The 15,653-nt window shown below is 43.3% G+C and overlaps 1 protein-coding gene across 1 annotated transcript; it reads left to right on the top strand.

Moving 5' to 3' along the window:
- Nucleotides 1-3,753: 3,753 nt before the first annotated feature.
- On the top strand, nucleotides 3,754-12,626 carry LOC124150352 (15-hydroxyprostaglandin dehydrogenase [NAD(+)]-like). The gene is made up of 7 exons (XM_046522339.2): nucleotides 3,754-4,029; nucleotides 4,135-4,258; nucleotides 4,985-5,091; nucleotides 5,454-5,550; nucleotides 9,045-9,121; nucleotides 11,278-11,432; nucleotides 12,308-12,626. Exons 1-7 carry the CDS (start codon nucleotides 3,943-3,945, stop codon nucleotides 12,432-12,434), a joined length of 774 nt encoding a protein of 257 aa, XP_046378295.2. The 5' UTR covers nucleotides 3,754-3,942; the 3' UTR covers nucleotides 12,435-12,626.
- Nucleotides 12,627-15,653: the final 3,027 nt, after the last annotated feature.

Raw genomic sequence — 15,653 nt, 5'->3', positions numbered from 1 at the left:
ACACTACTACAGCGAGATTGAAGGAGCCACCATATGACTGACCCTAATTCAGGCAGAGTGGCTGAGTCAGTCGGGTGAAACTAAATACAATATCAATCGCAAAGATTCCCTATGAGGCACCCGGCTCCACCGACTCACGCCGTGGGTGGTCGATCGGTGCATGGACACCCCGTCTGTTGTTAGGGAAGCAGTGCGCCAAGAGTTTTGATCGGGGAGCGAAATTATATTGACCCATTGTATAGCTCGTATGTGTATTATATATGTTAACTAGTGGGTGTATGTATATACAGCTTCGGTCAAGCTACGTGTAAAATACCCTCAGCTGCCTTGTGTAATGTTGCTCCTATTATGTGCTCACATGGAGTGATTATCAGCAATACACTTGTTCCATGTCTGCCTGAGATCAATTCAATTTAACGAGCATTCAACACACGATCTATGGCGCGGAATGACTGGGAGCTTTTATGTACGCTTCACTTGCCAGGAAGAGAATTTATAGATGTCAACTTCTTTATTATGAGGATCACAACGTTTCGGAGTATATGCTTATTCCTTCATTAGGTGAATGAATGCTATGAGTCAGAGAGCATATATATGTACATGTAAGAAAACAAAAGTAATGAGATAACAAAAGGTGGAAACTTAACAAGGGAAGCCAACAGATAATTGGCACTGATAGGTGATGAGCAATTGTCAATGGAGTGAGTGAGTGAGTGAGTGAGTGAGTGAGTGAGTGAGTTGGGTTTAACGTCGCTTTTAACAGTATTCCAGTTATATCGCGGCGTGTCAGCTAAATGTGGGAGGAAAGCCCGAAGTGATGCAGGTCTCAGATGTTTACCACTTCGGTGAAACCCACGAGCACGGGTATGGTGCTGACAAACCTAGAAACATAATCGGGGCGAACCGAGATTCGAACCCACAACCATAAGTTTCTGGCGTGCCCAAGGGACGCAACTCTGCACAGCGAATCGCGGCGCCTTAGACGACTGGGCCACCCTTGCCCCCAATAGTCAATGGAAGCTAACACTTCACGGTAATTAGCGCTGATAGTATGGAAGCCAGGAAGCCAGGAAGCCAGGAAGCCCATGGCAGAGGCACAAGCAGTGTAAGTCCCAACCCCGAGGACGTAGCCCAGTAGTAAAAGCGTTCGCTTGTCACACCGAACACCCGGGAACAATGTGTGAAGCCCGTTTCTGGTGTCCCAGGCCGTGACACAGTTGGACTATTGCTAAAAGCGGAGTAAAACCATTCTCACTCACTCACTCACCGATACAGATAGGGCCATGCACGGTGAGAGATTCCATACAACAATCGCGCATTTATTCACATTCAGTTAACGGCTCAATTGACAGTAACATGTTTTTCGACGGACGTACAACTTGGCTTTCCAAGCTTAAGTCTGTTTAATATTAGCCACCACTTTCAAAACAATATATAATCACAAATAAATAGTGTGATTGTTTGGTCGATTATTTATGGCCCATACTCATACAGATGGCATATTGCTGCGCGACGTTAAATAACAAACAAATGAAATATTGTGCCTACATTGGGAATGTTTTAAGAGTTGTTAAGGAAATAAAGGCGTTACGAAAGACAATGGAACAACGTAGCCTGATATTTTTATTCATATCAAATACTCACAAGGCATACGTCATCGATGTTAACTTCAGACAACCAGACTAACGAAACCCGTCACAGAACTCTCCATGCCCTCTGCAGTTTAAGATCGTCTTAACAATTTTGATTTCATATGTTTCACATCCCGCCTGAACTTGCTTATTTCAAACATCTAGAGTTTTAAGATAACCAGAATACAAAATGCAGATAGTCAGCAGTCATTGTTTAGAGCTAATGTGTACACTGGTCAGTTGTTTTGATTCATCAAACTATCTAAATAGATATAAAACTGTCAGATGGTTAACGTTATATATGAATATAAGTGCTTAAAATCAAAGTTACATGTATGAAAGTCACATTTATTGATCACCAATAGTTATTACAATATTCAGTCGTGAGGCAGTTCCAGTGGTGGGGTACGATGTGCAGAGTTGCGTCCCTTGGACACGCCAGAAACCTATGAAAGTGGGTTCGAATCCCGGTTCGCCCCGATCATGTTTCTAGGTGTGTCAGCACCATACCCGTGCTAAAAGGCTTACCAAGTGATAAAGTCTAACACCTGCATCACTTCGGGCTCTCCTCCCACATTAAGCTGACACTCCACGATAAAACAGTAATACTGTTAAAAGCGGTGTTAAACACAACTCACTCACTCACTTACTTAATTCAAGAATTATACTTGTTCACAAGGCATGCAATAAAATAAATGCTTAACTGATGGTTAATTAAGAGTAAAGATAACCATTTTAAAATTTAAATTTCAAATGTATTTGTATCTAAAGCTAATATCATACCGACCCTGTCACACTGTTGCAGGAATCAGTGATAGTTAATAAGACATAATCACATTTAACAACAGTCCTTTCAGTTTTCAATTACACATAAAACAAACACCGTATACTTTCTCTTGCCCCGCAGTGTTGACAAATATTGTATTGAGGAATGGGTACGTGTTTGGGGGCTTATGTCAGCAGAAATTTCGTTTTGTTACAAAATATTATTTTAATTTCACATTCAGGAAACAAATCACAATTGTGATTCTTACATTTGAGTAAACACATTAAACTACAAAAAATACCTTTTCACTGTGAGTTCATTTCTAACTTTAAGAGCATATAAGAAATATACATTTGAAGATTAAAGCTGACCAGCTGCGAATAAGTAAATTAGATGGTTTTCAACAAATAAGTACATATTTGTTTGATATATCAGTTTAAAAAAACCAACAGAAAAAGCGAATGCTGCTGTACCGATGTTTACTATTGAACTCGTACACAAATGGCGTTATTGCTCTTGTTGGAAGTAGTTTCTGATGTTCATGCGCCAATATGAACTCCTTGTAGGGGACAGGCAGACAGACAGACAGACAGACAGACAGACAGGCAGGCAGACAGACAGACAGACAGACATGCAGACAGACAGGCAGACAGGCAGACAGACAGGCAGGCAGGCAGGCAGGCAGACAGACAGACAGACAGACAGACAGACAGGCAGATAGGAACAGGCACACTTCTTATTACAGTCACACCCCAATACATTGCACCAATATTACATAATAGAATACATACATGGGCCACTCTGGGAGAGTCAAGAGAGGCTATTCTAAAATGTAGTCACATATTTACACTACAGAATAAAACCACAAGCGGAGAAGCAGCTGTAGAAAACCCTATTTTATGTAATATATTGCAGGTTTTGCGTTAAAATGACACATTTTTGATAAAATTGCAGTTTTCCTCATGACACTTATTTAAAAGTCTAAAACGCTCAACAATATTCCTGAACAATTTAAAATAACACGGCATTCATCTTCAACAATATTAAAACAATAAAAACATTTCATTCAAGAAGGGCACCAGTCACCATTTGGCTCCATATCGTGATTTACCGTTCTCTATGTCTCTGACAGACTGGTTCCCGGATGTGTGTGCGCAAGGGCACTTTTATTATACGCACACATATGAATATCTGGCAGATGCCTTTGATAGATTTACTTTGATATTAAACACATCCCCTTCAGCTTCAGAAAAAAGACGTGTCTTTTTCTTAATTCACATATAACATATTTTCAACAATCTTTTTAACGCACGTTATCATTGGACATTGCCCTATGGAACATGACCTAGTTTAGAATACAGGTCAAGTAAACCTTGACACTGCAAACTTTAATCTTTAAACACTTCAGCAGGAAGCGGTTGTGTGCGTATAATCAAGTCGTGGTAGGATCCGACTGATGCATGATCGTCGTAATGGTATAGTGAGTGGTGAGATTTGAACAGTATAGTTTGACGAGACGACCAACAAAGCAGGGAGGCACGCAGGATGAGAAACGAAGTGGCGCTCGTGACGGGGGCAGCGCAGGGGCTGGGGAGGGGCTTCTCAGAGGCCCTGCTGAGAAGGGGGGCGAAGGTAGGGGTCACTAAAGTCGTTTCATGTGGTTCGGATAAAAACTAAGATTGAAAACATACGACAATTCATGCAAATCGATACCTTTTAGCACTATTACTTGAACAGGTGTGTGTGGCGGATATCAAAGTCCAAACAGGCGAGGCAACTGTGTTGAACTTCCAGCAACAGTTCGGGAGAGACCGAGTGTTCTTCGTGAAATGCGACGTCACAAGTGAAGAGGACGTAAAAGGTTCGCACTCATTTCACGGAAGGCCATAACTTGGTTTGTTTTGGTTTGTTGTTTGACGCCGCACTCAGCAATATTCCAGCTATATGACGGCGGTCTGTATTTAATCGAGTCTGGACCAGACAATCCAGTGATTGATATCATGAGCATCGACCCACGCAATTCGGATCGATGACATGCTTCAACCAAGTCAGCGAACCTTACCACCCGATCCCGTAAGTCGCCTTTTACGGCATAACTGCAGAATAACGCAGGCTCGATGTCACCAAGCTGTCTGCCCTTCGCGTCATGGTTTCCCTGTCTTCAGAATAAGAGCAACACAGTAAATGGAAGTGTATGAAGTCATCTATAATTCAAAGCCAGATCGTTCCGCAGTTGTAGCATGCTAACCACATCGTTCAGAAGTTATAACATGTTCCCAAGATCGTTCAGCAGCTAGAGCATGTTCCCTAGATCGTTCAGCAGTTATAACATGTTCCCCAGATCGTTCCGCAGCTGTAACATGTTCCCCAGATCGTTCTGAAGTTATAACATATTCCCCAGGGCCCCGTTCCACAAAGTGATCTTAGCGCTAAGTCGACCGTAACTCCCATTCTTTAACACTGACTTACGACAGTCGTAGCGCTCAAAAGATCGCTTTGTGGAACGGGGCCAAGATCGTTCCGCAGGTATAACATGTTCCCAACATCGTTCAGTAGTTATAACAATATGTCCCCGATGATGTTGCAGCGGCCGTGCAGGCGACGCGGGGTCGGTTCGGTAAACTGACCATCATGGTCAACAACGCCGGCATGTCCAGCGAGGCGGAGTGGAGCAAGATGGTGGATGTCAATTTGGTACGAACTGAAAAACACAATGGAGCTTTATTAACAAACGGCTCATCTTTATCTTAACAGAATGATTTGTTCTTATTTGGACTGGCGGTAATTATCCGCCTTTGTCATGGATTGTTGTTTTCCAATTGAACATGAAACATTCAAAAGTATGGGGCCAATATAGAGGTGAAGGCGTAGGTCCGTCACGTCAAAGACCAGGGTTCGACTTCCACATGGACACAATAGTGAAGCCCATTCTTGAAGTCCCCGCCGTGATGTAGCTAGAACAATGCTGAGAGCGGCGGCTACCTGCATCACTCACTCAGTGGTCGTGGCAGAGTTGAGATCTACACAAGGTACACGTGGGTTGTTGTTGTTGACAGAAAGGAGTGATCGTAGGGACGCAGGAGGCGGTGGCGGCCATGAGGCGAGACGCGGGGGGACAGGGGGGCGTGGTCGTCAACATCGCCTCAGCTGCAGGTAATCAAAATTAACCCAATGTTCCGCTACACGTGCTTGCACCGCCATTAAGGTAGGTTGTCAACTGCATAGAAAAAACCAATCCTCCAGATTTTAATCTGCCGTATTTGGTGGTAACATGTATGTATGTAGCTACTGTCTATACCGCCCACTGCTGTCATGTATGTTGTTACTGTCTATACCACCCACTGCTGTCATGTATGTTGTTGCTGTCTATACCGCCCACTGCTGGCATGTATGTTGTTACTGTCTATACCGCCCACTGCTGGCATGTATGTAGATACTGTCTATACCGCCCACTGCTGGCATGTATTTTGTTACTGTCTATACCGCCCACTGCTGGCATGTATGTAGCTGCTGTCTATACCGCCCACTGCTGGCATGTATGTAGATACTGTCTATACCGCCCACTGCTGGCATGTATGTAGTTACTGTCTATACCTCCCACTGCTGTCATGTATGTTGTTACTGTCTATACCGCCCACTGCTGGCATGTATGTAGATACTGTCTATACCGCCCACTGCTGGCATGTATGTAGTTACTGTCTATACCGCCCACTGCTGGCATGTATGTAGTTACTGTCTATACCTCCCACTGCTGTCATGTATGTTGTTACTGTCTATACCGCCCACTGCTGGCATGTATGAAGTTACTGTCTATACCGCCCACTGCTGGCATGTATGTAGATACTGTCTATACCGCCCACTGCTGGCATGTATTTTGTTACTGTCTATACCGCCCACTGCTGGCATGTATGTAGCTACTGTCTATACCGCCCACTGCTGGCATGTATGTAGATACTGTCTATACCGCCCACTGCTGGCATGTATGTAGTTACTGTCTATACCTCCCACTGCTGTCATGTATGTTGTTACTGTCTATACCGCCCACTGCTGGCATGTATGTAGATACTGTCTATACCGCCCACTGCTGGCATGTATGTAGTTACTGTCTATACCTCCCACTGCTGTCATGTATGTAGTTACTGTCTATACCGCCCACTATTGTCATGCATGTAGTTACTGTCTATACCGCCCACTGCTGGCATGTATGAAGTTACTGTCTATACCGCCCACTGCTGGCATTTGTGTAGCTACTGTCTATACCGCCCACTGCTGGCATGTATGAAGTTACTGTCTATATACCGCCCACTGCTGGCATGTATTTCGTTACTGTCTATACCGCCCACTGCTGGCATGTATGAAGTTACTGTCTATACCTCCCACTGCTGGCATGTATGTTGTTACTGTCTATACCGCCCACTGCTGGCATGTATGTTGTTACTGTCTATACCGCCCACTGCTGGCATGTATGAAGTTACTGTCTATATACCGCCCACTACTGTCATGCATGTAGTTACTGTCTATACCTCCCACTGCTGGCATGTATGTTGTTACTGTCTATACCGCCCACTGCTGGCATGTATGTTGTTACTGTCTATACCGCCCACTGCTGGCATGTATGAAGTTACTGTCTATATACCGCCCACTACTGTCATGCATGTAGTTACTGTCTATACCGCCCACTGCTGGCATGTATGTTGTTACTGTCTATACCGCCCACTGCTGGCATGTATGTTGTTACTGTCTATACCGCCCACTGCTGGCATGTATGAAGTTACTGTCTATATACCGCCCACTACTGTCATGCATGTAGTTACTGTCTATACCGCCCACTGCTGGCATGTATGTTGTTACTGTCTATACCGCCCACTGCTGGCATGTATGAAGTTACTGTCTATACCTCCCACTGCTGGCATGTATGTTGTTACTGTCTATACCGCCCACTGCTGGCATGTATGTTGTTACTGTCTATACCGCCCACTGCTGGCATGTATGAAGTTACTGTCTATACCTCCCACTGCTGGCATGTATGTTGTTACTGTCTATACCGCCCACTGCTGGCATGTATGTTGTTACTGTCTATACCGCCCACTGCTGGCATGTATGTAGATACTGTCTATACCGCCCACTGCTGGCATGTATGTTGTTACTGTCTATACCTCCCACTGCTGTCATGTATGTAGCTACTGTCTATACCGCCCACTGCTGGCATGTATGTAGTTACTGTCTATACCTCCCACTGCTGTCATGTATGTAGCTACTGTCTATACCGCCCACTGCTGGCATGTATGAAGTTACTGTCTATACCTCCCACTGCTGTCATGTATGTAGCTACTGTCTATACCTCCCACTGCTGGCATGTATGTAGCTACTGTCTATACCTCCCACTGCTGTCATGTATGTAGTTACTGTCTATACCGCCCACTATTGTCATGCATGTAGTTACTATCTATACCGCCCACTGCTGGCATGTATGAAGTTACTGTCTATACCGCCCACTGCTGGCATTTGTGTAGCTACTGTCTATACCGCCCACTGCTGGCATGTATGAAGTTACTGTCTATATACCGCCCACTACTGTCATGCATGTAGTTACTGTCTATACCGCCCACTGCTGGCATGTATGTTGTTACTGTCTATACCGCCCACTGCTGGCATGTATGAAGTTACTGTCTATACCTCCCACTGCTGGCATTTGTGTAGCTACTGTCTATATCGCCCACTGCTGGCATGTATGTAGTTACTGTCTATACCGCCCACTGTTTGCATGTATGTAGATACTGTCTATACCGCCCACTGCTGGCATGTATGTAGTTAGTCTATACCGCCCACTGCTGGCATGTATGTTGTTACTGTCTATACCGCCCACTGTTTGCATGTATGTAGCTACTGTCTATACCGCCCACTGCTGGCATGTATGTAGTTACTGTCTATACCGCCCACTATTGTCATGCATGTAGATACTGTCTATACCGCCCACTGCTGTCATGTATGTTGTTACTGTCTATACCTCCCACTGCTGTCATGTATGTAGTTACTGTCTATACCGCCCACTGCTGGCATGTATGTAGATACTGTCTATACCGCCCACTGCTGGCATTTGTGTAGCTACTGTCTATACCGCCCACTGCTGGCATGTATGTTGTTACTGTCTATACCGCCCACTGCTGTCATGTATGTAGTTACTGTCTATACCGCCCACTGCTGGCATGTATGTAGTTACTGTCTATACCGCCCACTGCTGTCATGTATGTAGTTACTGTTTATACCGCCCACTGCTGGCATGTATTTCGTTACTGTCTATACCGCCCACTGCTGTCATGTATGTAGATACTGTCTATACCGCCCACTGCTGTCATGTATGTAGCTACTGTCTATACCGCCCACTTTTGTCATGCATGTAGTTACTATCTATACCGCCCACTGCTGGCATGTATGTAGTTACTGTCTATACCGCCCACTGCTGGCATGTATGTAGTTACTGTTTATACCGCCCACTGCTGTCATGTATGTTGTTACTGTCTATACCGCCCACTGCTGGCATGTATGTTGTTACTGTCTATACCGCCCACTGTTTGCATGTATGTAGTTACTGTCTATACCGCCCACTGTCGATGTTGCTGTGGTTTAGTTGTCGTTGTCTTCAACAGGCCTCATCCCGGTGCACACAACCCCTGTGTACGCTGCCACTAAGTTCGGCGTCGTGGGATTCACAAGGAGCTGGGCTGTAAGTCGGGACTCTTAAATGTTGTGACAGGTATTTATTACTGGGGAATGTTGTGTACTGGTATAAAGTACTGGGACACCGTTGAGAAAGGTATCGTTTACTGGTGATCTGCGGGGGAACCGTTGTCACAAGTGTGGATTATAGGCACCTGCCGTAGTGACAGGCGTTGTCAACTTGGGACTTGTTTTCTTGTTTGAATTACTGGGGACCTCATACGCCAGCTAACAATTACTGGGACATATACCAACTGCTGGTACTGTTATTAGCAGATATCAACTGCTGGGGCCGTTCAGGGCAGATACCAACTGCTGGTAGTGTTATTGATAGATATCAACTGCTGGTAGTGTTATTGATAGATATCAACTGCTGGTAGTGTTATTGACAGATATCAACTGCTGGGGCCGTTCAGGGCAGACACCAACTGCTGGGAGTGTTATTGATAGATATCACCTGCTGGTAGTGTTATTGACAGATATCACCTGCTGGTAGTGTTATTGATAGATATCACCTGCTGGTAGTGTTATTGATAGATATCAACTGCTGGTAGTGTTATTGACGGATATCAACTGCTGGTACCGTTATTGACTGATATCAACTGCTGGTAGTGTTATTGACAGATATCACCTGCTGGTAGTGTTATTGATAGATATCACCTGCTGGTAGTGTTATTGATAGATATCAACTGCTGGTAGTGTTATTGACAGATATCAACTGCTGGTACCTTTATTGACAGATATCAACTGCTGGTAGTGTTATTGACAGATATCAACTGCTGGTAGTATTATTGGCAGATATCAACTGCTGGTAGTGTTATTGACAGATATCAACTGCTGGTAGTATTATTGGCAGATATCAACTGCTGGTAGTGTTATTGACAGATATCAACTGCTGGTTCCGTTATTAATAGATATCAACTGCTGGTAGTGTTATTGACAGATATCAACTGCTGGTTCCGTTATTAATAGATATCAACTGCTGGTACCGTTATTGACAGATATCAACTGCTTGTAGTGTTATTGACAGATATCAACCGCTGGTACCGTTATTGACAGATATCAATTGGTGGTACCGTTATTGATAGATATCAGCCGCTGGTAGTGTTATTGACAGATATCACCTGCTGGTAGTGTTATTGATAGATACCAACTGCTGGTAGTGTTATTGATAGATATAAACTGCTGGTAATGTTATTAACAGATATCAACTGCTGGTAGTGTTATTGACAGATATCAACTGCTGGTACCGTTATTGACAGATATCAACTGCTGGTAGTGTTATTGACAGATATCAACTGCTGGTAGTGTTATTGACAGATATCAACTGCTGGTAGTGTTATTGACAGATATCAACTGCTGGTAGTGTTATTGATAGAAACCAACTGCTGGTAGTGTTATTGATAGATATCAACTGCTGGTAGTGTTATTGACAGATATTAACTGCTGGTACCGTTATTGACAGATATCAACTGCTGGTTCCGTTATTAATAGATATCAACTGCTGGTAGTGTTATTGATAGATATCAACTGCTGGTACCGTTATTGACAGATATCAACTGCTGGTTCCGTTATTAATAGATATCAACTGCTGGTACCGTTATTGACAGATATCAACTGCTTGTAGTGTTATTGACAGATATCAACCGCTGGTACCGTTATTGACAGATATCAACTGCTGGTTCCGTTATTAATAGATATCAACTGCTGGTAGTGTTATTGACAGATATCAACTGCTGGTAGTGTTATTGACAGATATCAACTGCTGGGAGTGGTTTTGCTAGATATCAACAGCTGGTAGTGTTATTGACTGATATCAGCCGCTGGTAGTGTTATTGATAGAAACCAACTGCTGGTAGTGTTATTGATAGATATCAACTGCTGGTAGTGTTATTGACAGATATTAACTGCTGGTACCGTTATTGACAGAAATCAACTGCTGGTACCGTTATTGACAGATATCAACTGCTGGTACCGTTATTGACAGAAATCAACTGCTGGTACCGTTATTGACAGATATCAACTGCTGGGATAGTTATCGTTTCCAGGGAACCTGTTTGTGTTTGACTTAAGAGGTGCCGTATATGCTTTAAGCTTCATCATTTGTCATTACCCCTGAAGAAATCTGGCTTCAGTAACTCCATCAAATATGTCCATGTGCAGGCCAACCCGCATCTCCCATCTCTCGGCCTCAGCTTCTCGTGTATCTGTCCAACCTTCACGGACACCGACATGATCGTCCATGACGACTCCCGCAAAGGCCGATGTCTGTACTCGGAGGATTCCCAGCGAGTCATGGCGGAAGTGGGGGTGATGCCGTGAGTCACAATGTCGTCACTTAATGTCAGCGGAAGTCATACACCGAAATTGTTTCCATTTTCCTCAGATCTTTTAACAGGAAAATAGCAGGAGAAGACACTGTTACTTACGGTGGCCCATAAGGGACATGGAGTCTGTTTTTCAATATTTTGATGTTTAACTTACTTTTATCGTAACCTTTTGCAAATTAACACAATTTGCCATACAAATATGTGATAAATCATGTATAAAAACATCCGAAAACATGGAAAATGTACTTTTAAGTAGCTATTGAGTCGCTGAAATGTAAAGTGAAAATGTCAAAAACTAAAATGGAAATGTCAAAAACCAAAACGAAAAGGTCAAAAACTAAAATGAAAATGTCAAAAACACAAAAAGAAAATGTCAAAAACTAAAATGAATACACAGAAAACTATTTCCACCGCGGTGATAATATTTCCACCGCGGTGTAAATATTATCACCGCGGTAGAAATAGTTTTCTGTATTTTCATTTTAGTTTTTGACATTTTCGTTTCGTTTTTCAGCGATTCAAAATCTTCTTTACACATGATTTATCACATATTTGTAAGACAAATCGTGTTAATTTGCAAAAGGTTACGATAAATGTAAGTGAAATATCAAAATATGGAAAAACAGACTCCATGTCCCTTATGGGCCACCGTAGTTACTATATAGCTGTAACATTGCTGACGACGTGTCGATGTAGCTGTAATATTGCTGACTATGCTATGGTATAGCTGTAATATTGCTGAGCAGTATTTCCCTTGTCTAAATAGTCTTTGTTAAGCATGTTTAATGATCGCGGTAATTTTGCACATTTTACTGCCACAGTGTAAACACAGACTCCTAATTATTTGCTTATTTTGTTGTCAGGGTCAGTCAGGTGGTGAGTGCATTTGAACAACTCCTGGACAGCCCCGACAACAATGGCGTCGTCATGGCCGTCACCAACATTAAAGGCGTGCGCATCAGAAGACATGGCCGACCGAGCAGGCTCTGAGTTGGTGGGGAAAACTGGGAACCAGTCCGACCGTGCGGCCACACAAATTCCCGTGATGATGATGACGATGATGATGATTATGATGATGATGATGATTATGACGATGATGACGATGATGCAGATGCTGATGCTGATGATTATCATGACTGTACTCAAACTTAAACAGAAAATAAAGAAACAGATCTCATGCTATCCAGGGCTACTCGTGCTTCTAGAATGGTCTGATTACATGTATTGGCAATACCTCAACAACATCTGTCATCTTTCAGTGCCTCAGATCTACTTTGAAGCACTTTCATACTTTTATGCTTTAACTTCTTCTGTGGAACGGCCCTCTCACCCAGCAGCACTGCCCTCCCACCCAGCAGCACTGCCCTCTCACCCAGCAGCATTGCCCTCTCACCCAGCAGCACTGCCCTCTCACCCAGCAGCACTGCCCTCTCACCCAGCAGCACTGCCCTCCCACCCAGCAGCACTGCCCTCCCACCCAGCAGCACTGCCCTCTCACCCAGCAGCACTGCCCTCTCACCCAGCAGCACGGCCCTCTCACCCAACAGCACTGCCCTCTCATCCAGCAGCAGTGCTTTGACTTTTATCCCTGTGGATGCCGTGGCTTGGGTTGTCGCGTATGTTGTCTGATAGAGTTGAATTATAGAGTCATCTTTGGAGACTGAGCTTTGATGTTCTTTAATTCGGGTTTTGAGGGGCCTAGATGTTTCTCCTGTGTAAGCTTGTCCACAATTGCATGGAATGTGGTACACTGCTCCTGATGGTTCTGGCTTGTGGCTGGATGGTTGTTTCCCTGTGGCTTTTATTGTGTTCTGAATGGTGCGACTTCTCTTGAAATCTACATCAATGTTGCCCTGTTTCTTTAAGAGTCTCTGGATTTTGTGGCTAACAGTTCCAAGTAGGAGAGACTGATCACAAAGGGTGACGGGGAGATTTCTGATATTTCTTGGTGATGCTCTGCATTGTCTGTTGCACCAGCTGCTCAGAGTAGTGGTTGTATAGTGTGAAAACGTGTTGAAAGTGGCTTAGTTCAGATACTGATCTGTGTGGGTTGGTGTCCGGCAAGTAGTGGTATGGGGTCTGTTGTTGTTGTCTTTCTGTACAAGTACATCAAGGAAAGGTAGCTGACGATTGACGATTCCTCCATGGTACAGGTGGTCCAGTCGGGTTCTTGGGTCATTGTTGGGATGTAGGATAGCAAAGATGTCATCTACTTTGCGGATCCAGCAGAATGGGGTTATTGGGGATGTTTCTAGGGCTTTTTCTTCAAGGTGGGTCATTAATATCTCGGTGATCAAGGGTGATAGTGGGGAGGCCATGCGTTTGCTGATTTATGGTGAAGTATGTTGCGCTGATACAGGAGTGTATGAGTCGGATAATGCTGTCAGTTGTTAGGCGGGTGTCTAAGAGACAATGTCAATTACCACACGGCCCAGTACCTAGCCCGCCACCTCGCACCTCTTTAAAGACTGCCAAGTCCTTTGTGGCAGATTCGTCTGATTTCTGCAAGAAGATCTATCACTTCGCCCAGCCAGGCATCTTAATCAGGTATGCGGTTGTCGACCTGTTCACTGATGTATCCCGGGACGAGACCGCTTATATCATCAGAACCCGCATTGAGGAAATCCACCCATCACTAGACACCCATCTAAAACTGACAACATCATCCGACTCATACCCTGTACAGCACTTGGTTGATAACGATGTTAGAACCTACACCGAAACGTCGCTCCTAAATGTAATAGCCTTACTTAGCTTCCCCTATACCCCTGTGTATACGCTTTATATAATGAATACGTGGAGATGATGATATTCCAATAAGTTGTAATAACATTGTTAAAACCCTTACAGAACCAATTATGTAATACAAATGTGACATTTTGCAATGTTAAAAAAAATATTGATACACTTCTTCCAGTAGGCAGGAAAACACATAAATGTGCCTGTCAGGCAGAACTTAGTATATACCCACTATCAGTAGCAATAATAGAAAAATATAATTGACTACAAGTCCTATATAGATAACACAACAAATGTCATTCTTAAACATGATTTGGCGAAAATTATCAATCTTTCTAGTCAAAATGTTGGCTGGGTTAAATAAAACAAACTTTTGAAATAATAAACACAAATAAATGTAATGAATCCACTGGACACTTCAGTCCAAATGTCAAAATATGTTCAAGCATTTATTAAGGGACTTCCTCATATCCAACTGAAAGTTAAGGAAATACGGATTGGTCAAGTAATCTATAAATATTGAGAATTATCTTACATATTGTCCAAGGGCGTACGTTTCGGCCCTCGGATGGTAGCTCAGGGTGATGACGGATGACAAAACTCAGGGATGAAGTTTAAGACGACAGCAGCCATGTTTATTGATGATGGGTGGAATAGGTACATGTTGATAATAACGTGACAGAACGCACACCGGGACCGAGTGGCCAATGTTCCCGGGTGGAGACTCTGTCACTTACCTTCTGTCTGTCTCCCTGACTGACCATGTCAGTCGGGTTTTGTAGAGCGAGGTATTACGTAACGTGTGGCAAGGTCATTGCCCCACGTGTATGTATAGACGTAAGATCCGGCGACGTTAGGAGGTGTTAATTGAAATTTATAGATAGCCCTGGAGATTAAGGGTCCTGCCCGGAGGGGCTTATGATAAGAGGGGATACGTCGAATGTTTGCTGAATATTTTAAACAGACAAAGGGCATAGAATGTCGGTGCACTTGGAAAAATATTGAACCAGTTAGGTATTTAGATAAATGAAATGTTAAATAAGTATTGAAATGGTTTGCACTATTTTAAATGAAAGTATTATATGGTTTGCACTACAACAATATTAAAAAAACACAACCTCAGAGGTAACATTTCTCATTACTTCAAGTAATTACAAACTAAACATTTACACTGGTAGATCAACAAAAAACACCATCTAGACTGGAACAACGTCTTTGTGTAGTATGTGATGTCTTAAAAGATGAGCAACGTATTGTATAAAATACAACCACTTGAACAAATAATCCTCAATCATGATAAGGAATGTGGTACTCTCTGTTAAAAGGAACAATTCTCAAGTATCTTTTACCAACAGTTATCCAGATACAATTTCCAAGATCTGTTGTGATGTCTACAACTATAAACCAATTCCTTGAATGTACAACATCACCATAGTGTTGCTCATTTCTCCTATTACTTCCATGTCCTTT

The sequence above is a fragment of the Haliotis rufescens genome, unplaced genomic scaffold (assembly GCF_023055435.1).
Source record: "Haliotis rufescens isolate VD_foot unplaced genomic scaffold, xgHalRufe1.0.p SCAF_4, whole genome shotgun sequence".
Classification (NCBI taxonomy): domain Eukaryota; kingdom Metazoa; phylum Mollusca; class Gastropoda; order Lepetellida; family Haliotidae; genus Haliotis; species Haliotis rufescens.
Note: the sequence above shows the minus strand (reverse complement) of the source record. Positions and strands in the feature narration are given on the sequence as shown.

What these genes read in the sequence shown, in the direction of transcription:
- LOC124150352 (XM_046522339.2), top strand. Translation starts at nt 3,943, where the DNA reads ATGAGAAACGAAGTGGCGCTCGTGACGGGGGCAGCGCAGGGGCTGGGG. An exon ending in TGCTGAGAAGGGGGGCGAAG is followed by an intron (nt 4,030 to 4,134) that starts GTAGGGGTCACT and finishes TTACTTGAACAG; the next exon opens with GTGTGTGTGGCGGATATCAA. An exon ending in CAACATCGCCTCAGCTGCAG is followed by an intron (nt 5,551 to 9,044) that starts GTAATCAAAATT and finishes TGTCTTCAACAG; the next exon opens with GCCTCATCCCGGTGCACACA.